Source organism: Branchiostoma floridae, chromosome 4 (assembly GCF_000003815.2).
Source record: "Branchiostoma floridae strain S238N-H82 chromosome 4, Bfl_VNyyK, whole genome shotgun sequence".
Lineage (NCBI taxonomy): Eukaryota > Metazoa > Chordata > Leptocardii > Amphioxiformes > Branchiostomatidae > Branchiostoma > Branchiostoma floridae.
Window position 1 is genome coordinate 33,600,395 of NC_049982.1, and position 12,603 is coordinate 33,612,997.

Sequence of the window (12,603 nt, forward strand, 5' to 3'; positions counted from 1 at the left end):
AATCGACCGTTGCGGTCGCAGATCTTCGGAGCTTAGCGGGGACTTTCAACAAACTTCAGTAACGATTTGAGCGAACCACTGAACGCGTTCTAAAGCGCACTTTGGTTTGTTGGAGAGTTGAATAAAATGGCACACAACTCAAGCGGCGGAGGGAAGTGTTCATATTTCAAGACATCCTCACAGCTCAACAAAGTCGTATCCATATGTTGTAAATATTACTGTGCAGTTTAATAAAGTTAGGTAACGTTACTCATTCCTCTACCTTACTGAAGTGAGGAAAGTCCTGTTAACGGTGCTATCATGACCAGGGTCCGTGGTAGTGCGCAACAAAAGGCTTTCACCCTATAACAACATTATACAGATATTTTGCTTCAGGATAATTTCCTGGTAGAGCTGGTTGCTAGACTTTAGGGTATGCCGCCTCCAATTGAAACCCCAAATAATCTGGGGTGTGCCCCCTTAAGAGCCCTTCCCAAGCTCACAAGATTGGTGGCATATCAACTGATTCGAACCCAGAACCTCTGGGTCTAAATATGTAATACACACAGCTCCTTCACACACAGCCCCTTCACATGCAGCCCATTCACATAACGTTAGTCCTTCACACATAGATTCTTCTCTGAGCACAAACAGCCCCTACTGTTAAATAACTTAAAACAGCTTTTGTACCAGTGGGCTTTCGAAGATCGAAGATCCGAGAAGCCTGACGTGATAGCCAGCCCAAATAGACAGCCTAGGTAGACAGCCCAGCCTTTTCCGTAAACCCGTGTTCGTCAACCTCCGAAGTCGTAAAAGAAACGCCGGTCCGAGACCTACACACTAATATCAGAAAGTATATTTGGCCGCACTGCCAAATCTGCGCCAGCGAAAAACGCTACGAAGAACAGGCATTTTGGGGCTATACACTGCTGTAGCGGTACCTGAAAAATTGGGAGCCAAAACGAAGGGAACACCTATGAATCGCGTCTTATTTTCACGTAAAACTTTACGGTACGGTCAGAACAAGTCCCGAAGCCTAAAGTGACCCGTTTCACGCAGCCCAAAATTTCGTCTAGCTGAAATATTTTCATCAGGTTTGTTGAGTTTGTTCAATGTTTGTTTGACCAACAGTCTGATGCTTACACAAGGTAGATGGACCAGGTGAGGCCGGAATCAAATTCAACGTTATAGACGTAAGATCAAGCTGGCTGTATTCGTTGAAGACCGATACTTGACGGGACAAGATGCCCGGTTCGTAGACCTTGTCACTGAAGATTTGGAGACTTTTCATGAGTATGGAGACGTGAACAGGTAACTGAAATCAGCTAAATGTTTCAACTAAGGTTATGTTCTTCATCTTTCTTTTGAGGGCATGAACTTTTAACTTGCTGATTACTCTGTAGGTAACGTTAGCAAACATCTTGCATACCTGCATACCATCTTCAGTCGAGGGAGGAGTGGACTCCTGTAGTGGACTGATCTTGTCACTTCAGGTCATCGGCTAGGCATGCTCATACATCAGATGGCTCCAGTGTTTGTCTAGTTGGTTTTTAATAAGCTAACATTGTAACGTTATCAAGCTGGAGCCTGTAACTGCAAGTTGACATATTTTCCAAGTCCAACGCTCACATTAGAGGGACAATACGGTACAGAATACTAGTAGGGTACTAAATCTACATAACTATTAGTATTACGGGGTTTGACTTTTTCTTTGAAGACAGTTGAAAATGAAATGCCCCGTGTTATGTAGCCTTACGTGATATAACGTTACATATAACACTTATAACGTTAAAGAGCCCAGAGCAATTTTTAGAGCACTAAAATTAGAAATATTCTGGATGAGACAATAGGTACGATATTGATATTTGCTTTACCAAACTAGCACATTTGTAACATTATTTGTACTTTCAGCATTTAAAAGGACGCACAAACATGCCGCAAACTGCCCCATTTGATTTACTGGGTCCTTCAATAAATCAGCACAGGATCGAGCCACTAACGGTTTCCCGTCAGTAATTGTCGAGCGTGTGAGGTCACAGAGAGAATTGAATCTGATTCGCCCGTTCGCAAATTGAAACCTGATTCGAACAAGTGTCGACATCTCCAGAAGCGTTCGTGACGCATTGGTCATGTTTGCGTACGTTCCGACAAATTGAAATAATGGCACGTGCAGATTTTCAACGAGTTCTGACCACCCATCAACGTCTCATCTTTGCTCAATGAAGGTCGATATGCAATGAGATAGTGTTATTTAACCTTACTGTGTGTAAAAATGACTTGAAAATTGAATTTGAAAAGCTGAAAAAAATTGCTCTGGGCGCATTTAACGCTCATCATCAAACGTTAACGCTAGTTCACCTTAAATCGCGGGGTAACCTTTATCCGTTGAATTTAACACCAGGGTTTTTCGGGATATCCAGTCGACTGACGGTGGTCTCAAACTGCATTATATTGAAAATTTGAAACCACCGTCCATCGTGATATCCCTAAATATCCTGTTTTTAGGTACAACGGATATAGGTTACCCCACAAATAAAGGTGAACTATTGTTACATATTTTCTTTCCTTTCCTCTATATTTTTGGGTTTGATAAAAAGGCTGGACTGTCTCCTTGGCCTGTCTAGCTGGCCTTGCTATCACATCAGGCCTCTGAGATCACCCTTTCATACCCTCACTAATGGTTAGCCTCTCCTGTAGCTGCATCCTCTAACAGAATGCAGGAAAATTACAGCCATTATGCTGCAAACAGATAAACAGCATCAACGATACCAGGGCTCGAAATACTTTTTTCTGCATACCTGCACAGGTGCAGGTAACATTGACAATTACCTGCACCAGACAAATTTTACCTGCACCACTCTGAATTTAGGAAATATGGATTATACTAAAATTGTTCAGGAACCATTCCTATATTTTTCTTTTATAGTTATAGGTAGTAACATTCAATGCAGCTAATAACAATCCACAAACACTTACATCATATGACATTTACGCATAAAACACAGTACATGGACCAGTGCAGGTTAGGTGCAGGTAGACACCAGAAATACCTGCACAGCTCCAATTTCACCTGCACTAACATGCATATGCAGGTGGTATTTCGAGCCCTGGATACCATACCTGCAGTTTGGCCAAACAAAGGAGGTCACTGAAGCCTAGGCTGTTGCCATGCAGAGGATTTGATTTTGATTTAACATTTTCCCTTCACGTTATCGAAGATTTGAGGATTATGTAGCCTGGTTTTGAACTCATTTACAGACTTGGCGTCCACAACATCCCGTGGTAGGGCATTCCAGTCATTTACTACTAGTACCCTGAAGCTATAAGACTGAGCTCTGACTCTATTCGTAGCCAGGGGAACCTTATTATATATAAAAGTTTCTGACTGTATGTGCCCAGTTAAACGTAGTGTGAAGAAGGGGTATTCTTTCCATACTACTAGTAATTGGGTAGTGCAAGACTTGAGACTGCCCTAATAGTAATACAAAACCGTGCTGGGCATTAGCGAAAAAAGTTATTTACTGACATATACTGCACAAGGGAGTATGATGATTGACTCAAGTAACTTCCCACCACTGAAGTTAAGCTTACGGGTCTATAGTTTCCTGGTTGATCCCTACCTCCCTTCTTGTGGATTGGTGTAACATGAGCCTGTGTCCAACTGCCGCTCAGTCTAGCAGACTCTAGCGACTCCCTGATGAGAAAGGTAAGAGCAGGCCGCTAAATCTGAGGCCAACTTCGATTTACTCGGGTTCAATTCTGTCAGTTTCCTCAGCATACCTTCCATCCACGGCATCCACGTTGGGGATGTGATCATCTTTGGTGGTGAAGACACTACTGAAGAATTTGTTCAGAGTATCGGCTTTCTCCTTGTCCGTCTTTTCCACAGTCCCACCAGGCCTTGTGATATATACCAGGCTGCCTACTTTTGGCTTAAGCTGTAACCTTGACAAGACATACATGTACATCCAAAATGCCTTGGGGTTGTCTTGTATCCCTAACTAATCTGTGTTCAAACAAATTACATAGCTCCTTAGGTCATTTCTCTTCCTTGCATATTGTATAAAGGCTGCCTGATTCCCAGTGTTACCAGTGATAAGGCCATTGATGCAGATATGATGAGGACAGACAACAGAGTGATGTTTGATAGTACCTACGCTAAGACAACACATAAGAACAGTTGGCATTGTAAAGATAGAATTGTCTAACCTCCATGAACAAAATAAGGCTTGTTTTTTTTATTCAGGGTTATTTTCTTTTACCTTGCAAGACCACATAGTATTCTTTATGTGTGTAAGCTTTTTCAAATGTCAGGTAACACTAACAGCGCTGTGGATAAAACCAACTCAATGCACGTATGACTATGAGTTTACTTGTACCACACAATTTTACATGCACAAACTTGCATAATGCATGTGGTATTTCGAGCCCTGCACTGGATACTCATTCTTTTAAAAAGATATCTCATACAGTTTCTTGCTAAGTATTTGGCACACATTGCTATAAATTCCCAATTTCCCATTACAGAGTGTTGGTGTTCCCAGCAGTTAACAAGTACTACCGTTTCCTGATTCACAAGACAGTGGAGGACTTCCCGTCCCTGGCCAGCTTCTCTGTAGGGCAGGAGGAGGGGCGCAGGACTGTGGTCTGTTTCCAGTCCATCAGGTATTGAGCCGGGGCTTCACTTACCCCACTGCATCATCACCATCATCATTCTGGGCTGCTGGCCCAGACCAGGTCCTTTCTTTAACTTTTGTGCACGATAGGGAAAACATATTGTTTTTGTTGGTGTGTTCTTCTTCTTCTTGTTCTTCTTCTGTCAAACCAAGCAGATGTAGGATGGCCACATTTTTTCTGCTTAAGCACAATGCTATAGGGTGAGCCTAATGGTATAGTATAATTTCAGGGCTCAAAATACTGGGTGCAGGTGCACCCAAAATTGGAGCTGTGCACCCAATTTTATTCTGTGGGTGCACAGGGTGCACCCAAATATTTTCTTAGGTTTTTGTACGTAAAGATATCAAACTTTCAAAGTATACAGGTATACATCATATTCTTGACATCTGAGTGTTAGAAATATAATAAAAATGTCTATCATGGTACTTGTTTAAGAATTTGATAGCTTGTAACTAAGTTTTATTACTAGGCTATTTATTCGCCCGTTCGCAAATTGAAACCTGATTCGAACAAGTGTCGACATCTCCAGAAGCGTTCGTGACGCATTGGTCATGTTTGCGTACGTTCCGACAAATTGAAATAATGGCACGTGCAGCGCTCAGATTTTCAACGAGTTCTGACCACCCATCAACGTCTCATCTTTGCTCAATGAAGGTCGATATGCAATGAGATAGTGTTATTTAACCTTACTGTGTGTAAAAATGACTTGAAAATTGAATTTGAAAAGCTGAAAAAAATTGCTCTGGGCGCATTTAACGCTCATCATCAAACGTTAACGCTAGTTCACCTTAAATCGCGGGGTAACCTTTATCCGTTGAATTTAACACCAGGGTTTTTCGGGATATCCAGTCGACTGACGGTGGTCTCAAACTGCATTATATTGAAAATTTGAAACCACCGTCCATCGTGATATCCCTAAATATCCTGTTTTTAGGTACAACGGATATAGGTTACCCCACAAATAAAGGTGAACTATTGTTACATATTTTCTTTCCTTTCCTCTATATTTTTGGGTTTGATAAAAAGGCTGGACTGTCTCCTTGGCCTGTCTAGCTGGCCTTGCTATCACATCAGGCCTCTGAGATCACCCATTCATACCCTCACTAATGGTTAGCCTCTCCTGTAGCTGCATCCTCTAACAGAATGCAGGAAAATTACAGCCATTATGCTGCAAACAGATAAACAGCATCAACGATACCAGGGCTCGAAATACTTTTTTCTGCATACCTGCACAGGTGCAGGTAACATTGACAATTACCTGCACCAGACAAATTTTACCTGCACCACTCTGAATTTAGGAAATATGGATTATATATTTTTTTCATTTTCTCAAATTGGATTGCAGGAAGATGCCAGAGGAATCAGAGCCATTGAAAGAGAAGAAAATGGCACAAGATTGGCGTCGGGGACAGAGATCACAGGAGTGGGAGCGTGAAGACAACCAGAGACAGAGCATGCCCTGTGGAACATCACCCAGAGCTGGCAGTGAGAGAGAGGCATCATGCGCTGGAACACAGGCTCAAACTAAAGATAGGTGAGCAAACTACTACCAAAGCAATGGTCTTGTTGATTCGGGTCCAATGACTCTGATGCTTGACAAAAAAATTGTCCACAAGCAAACGAACCAAAAAACATCTGTAGCTCCTGCATGATATGATGCTCCGACGCAAAGCACATCACTTGAGAAAAACACACATCTGTAAAGCTTTAATCTTGGTTATATGTACAGTACAAGATTGAAACTCAACTCACAAGGGTTTATGTCTCAAGTGCACATTTACAAAACAAGTGTGCGTTCGTGTAGAACATAGGTCGGGATTAGGACCGGAGACGTTAGAGGTCAGTTGATTGTCGTCGTATCCATTTTTGATTATACTGCTGCTGGGATCCCTGTCACAGGGGTAGGCAGCAGTCGGATAGTCTTCACACTGTGCTTCCATGCTGCTGGTCCGTCCAGTGAGTCCAGCTCTGGGCTTCAACACCATGGTTTGCCTCGATGGCCGGACCCTACCTTCCGCACCCGCAAGTCAGCGAGGCCCGCAACAATACCGGCTGCTCGTCGGTGACTGCTACCGGCACTGCCTGTGCCTTTATCTGTATGAAGAACTTTCCATTTCGGTTTGGATAGGGTTTTTTACGGCCGGATATCCTTCCTGACGCCAACCTGTAACCGCACTAACTGGGCTATCAGTATCACATCATCCATCACACCAGTCTGTCAGTTTATCGCCAGCTGCCGCGATGAAGCTACCCCAGGTCAGGTAGGAGCTTTGTATCGGGGGGCTCGTCCCTTAGACAGGCTGCTTCCACTCCAGCTGATGACCCCTGTCTGGCCAACTCGGTAACCCTGAGTAGGGGGAGGGGTAGGGCTGCCAGATCCTGTCCCTTATCGAAGAGGGACGGAAAACTGCTAAAGTGGGTTATAGAAATGTTGATGGGCCAAAGTAATTGAAGAAAAAGTCAATAAAAATATATATAAACAAGAGTGGGAGGGGGGCAGAAAGGCTGTTGGATATTGGCATGTCATGCGGTCTAACTATGTAAACAAAACAAAAAATGAACATAAGGACACATTAAACCCTGTCATCTACATCCAATAACACTAAAATTGGCCTACAAGAGACCCTCCACACAGAGGATTAAGATCGATACACATCCCATGTGCAGCAGGATCCAAGGATGCGGCCATCTTGGATCTGACCCTTGACCCTTGATTGCACATCAGAGAACCACACACTGTAGCGTCTACAGTATATGGTCCAACTTTGTAACTTTGCATTATTGTACTCGCCGGATAATTGCGCAAAATATGCGGGCAAATCAGGTGTGCAATTTTGCTGTACAACATTTCTTCTATGAACGAATTATAGTATATTATACCCCCGCTGTGCTCATAACTTAAGGTTGAATCTTGCCATGGATGACCCACATTAGTTTGCAGAGGCACACAGTTTACTTGTTTTGGGGAAAACAAGTACACCTCAATGTACTATATTAATAAGCTAAAACATTTTATAGAAGTTCTCGATTTAAACAAAATTATTGAAAGATTTGGGAAAAGAAACACCATAAATTCATCCTGTTCAAAATGTGGTCAAGAACGGTGGAGAATTGGTACATACTTTATTGCCATTTCAGTCTGCCAAATTTGTCTGGAACTTGTCCCATACTGGTGGTGCATACTTTAATTGAGAAAATATACTTTTGGATCTAACCATGGATAGTGAGTGTGAGTGAGTGGTTTAGTCAAACTGACTTTTTTTTGGCATGTTACTTGAATATAGAAACTGTCACTTGTGTCTTTTGGTCTGACAAAAAGTTTTGTTCAGTAATTTTGTTCACCCTTTTGTTGTGTTTTGGACAGGTCGAGACGAACAAGGAAACCAGAGGTTCAGATGTATGTGCCACGCCCCATGAGAAACAGGCTGAAGAAGCAAGCAGACACTTCCAGGTCCTCAGTGCCGAGTTCTCATGAAGCTAACCAACCAGAAATAAAAAAGCAATCGTCAGAAGAAAAAGGCAAGAAGTCAAGCCATCCAAGGAAATGTATAGATAGTCAAGAAAGGTTTGAAGAGCCGACAGAAAAACGAGAAAAACTGCACAAGAGTCACAGAGAAAGCCTACCAACAGGATCAAAGAAATACAGATCAGATAAGGAGTGTGGGCAAGGCAATGATAGAGTTAAGAAAGATGATGGGCTAAGGCAGAAGGGAATAAAAGAGATGGCTGATATAAGACCCAAATCACAAAGCAGTGACAGACAAGTCAGAGAAAGCATCAAGAAAGAACCAGTCGCAACAGTAGGACAGTTACAGCCTTGGTCATTAGCCTCAGATTGTGAAGCAACAGAAACAGTGCAAAATACAAAGGAATTGTCACTCCCTGATCAAGAGTCCAAGGAAACTCCAGAGAAAGATGCTAAAGTGCCAAATGCTGTGCACTTAATTTCTCTTCCTGGGCCAGGGTCAAATAGAAAAGAACAGCAAGTTATTAACGATTCTGAGACTGTAAGACAAGAAGATTATTCTAAATCTGCTGAAGGCATTACCTGCCCCAATGTCCCGAGTACTGAAAGCTATAGTCATTGTTCCTCTGGCTATAATATACACAGGGAAGCCTCTTCTGGGTTGACAGATGTTGAAATGTCTTTTCAGGACAATTCAGGGAAGACAGACTTGTGTAATGAAGTATTTAACGACATTAGATTCACAGATACTGTTAACATGTTTAGCAAAGAGGACACTGAGCACATACTAGTAGGTGATCAGTCCAAAGCAATTCTACAATCACATCATTGTGTTGAAGTTGACAGTGCGCTAACTGTAACAAAAGAAATGGAAACAGAATTGGCAGCACACCAGCAGACACTATCACTGATGTCCACACATCACGCACAGCTGGCTGGAGACAAAACTCTAGATGTTCAAGATGTTCCTTGTGACACCAAAAGTACCACATCATCTATTGAAGTTGTCGATGTGACAGTTGGTAGTGAAAATACTACCGGTAACCCAGAAGGTATAACCTCAAGTTTAAGGGCTGGCGAATGCACTGTTCTCACAGACAAAGAGAATTCTGAACAAACCAAAGAGACAAACTCACCAGAACTTACATCAGAAAACAAAACTGGTGTGGAAAACTCAAGTAATGAAAACGATGATGAGGATAACAATGAGGAATTTTGGGATGCAGAAACAGAACTCAAAGGGACGGACCTTGCTAAAGAAGATGGTGTCATGCTAGAAGAGCTGGAGGCCACCTGTGAGGATGGACAGCAGGGTGTGGCTGTTGCTATGGAAACAGATGAAGAAAACTGGGATGCCATGTTTGATGATGATGGGGAATGTCTTAATCCAGACCATATGGAAGAGGTAAGGCATGAAATAACAAGAGTTCGGAGACCTCATACCTCCATGAAATATCCTGTTTATGCAAATGACTTTCACATTTGCATAATTTATGCTTGCTTATGTAGACCTTTCACTAACGTACACAGGTCAGTGTTGACAGCCCAATAATTTACTGCGTGTACTAAGAAGAATTAGGACACTTTCAAATGTATTATGCAAATTAGGGTCTTATTTGCATAATTAGTATCTGCATAACTTCCGCATGCGACAAACTACATATGTAACATTGATTTGAGCCCTATATTGGAAAACACTGTATATATAGATGTTCCTCATTAAGTATGCAAATGAAGTCCAAATTTGCATAAATTGCACTTCATTATGTACAACTCCGACACAGGTACCTGCATACCAAATATCATGGAAATCCATCATTCCTCTGTTCTATTATGCTCCTTGGAAGATTTTGACAAAAATGCTCCTGCAGTTCCAGAGCAAGCTGATAAGGGGCCCAAACATACACCACTTCTTCCTTACATCAAAAGCTATCTGCCACCAAGAAATCAAGACCATAGCATGTCCAGGTAAAAAGATACAAAAAATTGAAATTCTGCTGCAGTACCAAGGTCACACACCAGGGGGCCAAAATTGACCTTGACCTTCGTCTTCCCAACCCCTACCCACACACCAAATATCATCGTAGTCCATCAAGAGGTTCTCAAGTTATGATGTCCACAAATATCCGGAAACACAGACACACACACACACAGACACACAGACAGACACACTCAAAACTATACCTCCATTTTCATGGAGGTAATAAAAATAGAAATAGACAAAAGTCAAGGAAAACTTGCTGCTCAATAACTGCATGTCATACTCAATATTCCAATTCCAAATGCAAGTATTCCAAAAGTATAATTTAATTTTCTTTCTGCTTGCCAACATTTACCATCAAATTACCCTGTACAGTAGTAGCCTATTTACACTGCACACTCATTGGATCATCCTTCATTAGTTACAGGGCATTGTCAGTTCCCTGTATGCCAATTGGTATAACCACACTTTCGACAGAATGGTTGTATGATCATCATACAACCATTCTGTGAAAAGTGTGGTCAGATGAAAATGTCTCACCCTGCTGTTAGAGATGAAGGATAGACATCCTGGTAAGATAGAGAAAAAAAATGTTTTTTTTTTTAAATTGTGCCAGCTGAATCAGATGGAGTCATTATTGGCACTTGACATCTTTAATTCACAAATCTTATGTGCTGGCTCATGTGTTATAGTATCACAAGATGTCAAAGACCTAGCCTAGAATGCTTGACATACAATGTACAGAACGAATTACTGTGAAACATACAAAATTGCACTAAAACATTAAAGGCTCTCGTTAGAATTGGTAGCTCTACCATTCCATGAAGTATGAAATATGGGTAATTGCTTTTGCCTCTCTATCTGAGACCTGAACAGAGCTTAACAATGTAAAACGGGGCAACTCTTAGTCTTGTACCAGTCATACCGAAACTGTCCGAACACTCACAGGACTAAGCTAGATCTATAACTACTATCTACACTGGTGCGGAGGACTATACTAGGCGGTGCATTACAAATGGGGAGAACTTGTCGCAGGCGATATGCACTGTGCAACCCAACCATGCCTCGCCCAGGCCTTACATGCAACGATAATGGCTAACATCTCGATGACTGAGCTGTTTTTGTTGCACAATCTCGATGGAAAGGCTGTGCGAAAGTAGTTACTATTAAAGGAGCCACCGCAGCCGGTGAGACAGGTGTCAGTGGTTGGCGTGTGCGACGTGCCGAGTCCTTAATCAATGAGATCCCATTGAACTCTGGCAGAAAAGTACGCCACCAACGGATATCCTTCTTGAAGTCACTGGAGAGCTGCGTTCGATGATGTTGTTTGTGAAGGCCCTTCAATGTTTTAATGATGTGCGACCAAAAGGTCCTACCCGGCTGCACGCAGACTGACACAAATGCCAAGGCTTCATTATATTGTTGATGACCTGTATATACCTGGATGGATTGTATTGATATTTAGAATGTGGGAAGGTGTTCTGTTATTTTTGTGGAGTCCATGATCAACTACAGCTATAATTATGCAAATTAGGGCCTCATTTAAGGAGAAACACAGTACGACTGTTTTCAGTCATAAGATTAAAATCATTTGGTGAAGCCGTGGAACTCTAGTTGATAATGTGATTATGTCTTATCCAATCTGTGTGCAGTGAAGATAATTGAACTACTATTTGAAGCAGGTTGTTTTACTTAGAGATTTGTTTTACTTTCCAACAGTTGCTATCAGGTGTAAGGATGGTAAAGGTGACAACACAGAAGCCTAAACATGACTACTGGAACTGGACACCCAAGGAAATCCAGCTGGAGAAAGGTTAAATCTCTAACAAATTGTATACATCTCAATCTTTTGATTTACCATGTTGATTTCAATTTTCATTTCATTATATGAATGACATCCTCCGGGAAGCCCAAAAGTGATGTGAGCATGCAAATGAAATGAAAGTTTGGCAAATTAAGTTGCCTGCATTGTGCAATTTAAGTCAGGAAGGTTGAACAAATGGCTGAACACAGTATGGTATACTGTAACCAATCAGATTATTCATTTTTCTTCTTTCACATCCTCATTGACCTTGGAATTCACCTGACATTCCAGGACATTAGTATATGTTTTCCAATATTTTTTTGTAAACTTTGTATATTTTTGCTCATTTCCCAGTGCAATTTACAGTAACGTTATGGTTGAAAATTCTTTATTTTTTAAAATTGATGCGTGCCCAGATGTCATCCATATAATCAAATCAACATTGCTATAGGTTTCAAAGATGTTCATAAGATGACTAACCAAGCACTTTCACTACTAGTGCTTGACATGTCCATTGTTGTACCAGATTTGCACTGGTTTCAACCAGTATAGTAAATGTAAGAATATCGCTTTTTGTTCTGCAGGATATGAACATGTTGTGGAACTATCTGACTTTCCAGCTGAGTTCAAGACACCAGATCTTGTCTCTGCACTAGCAGAATTCCAGTACGTCACACAGAATTATTGGAGTGTTTA

The 12,603-nt window shown here is 41.6% G+C and overlaps 1 protein-coding gene across 6 annotated transcripts in view; it reads left to right on the forward strand.

Moving 5' to 3' along the window:
* The window catches only part of LOC118413289 (coiled-coil domain-containing protein R3HCC1L-like), a 32,730-nt gene that overhangs the window by 16,080 nt on the left and 4,047 nt on the right, over positions 1 to 12,603 (forward strand). The window contains exons 1-7 of one of the 6 annotated variants that reach the window (XM_035816578.1): positions 818 to 990; positions 1,111 to 1,290; positions 4,507 to 4,644; positions 6,002 to 6,190; positions 8,021 to 9,527; positions 11,823 to 11,916; positions 12,492 to 12,573. In XM_035816578.1, coding sequence (XP_035672471.1) covers positions 6,006 to 6,190; positions 8,021 to 9,527; positions 11,823 to 11,916; positions 12,492 to 12,573 — 1,868 coding nt within the window. In that variant the 5' untranslated portion in view covers positions 818 to 990; positions 1,111 to 1,290; positions 4,507 to 4,644; positions 6,002 to 6,005. Of the gene's footprint in view, positions 1 to 816; positions 1,291 to 4,506; positions 4,645 to 6,001; positions 6,191 to 8,020; positions 9,528 to 11,822; positions 11,917 to 12,491; positions 12,574 to 12,603 lie in introns of those variants that run through there. The other 5 variants (XM_035816576.1, XM_035816577.1, XM_035816579.1 and 2 more) reach the window with 5 other exon arrangements.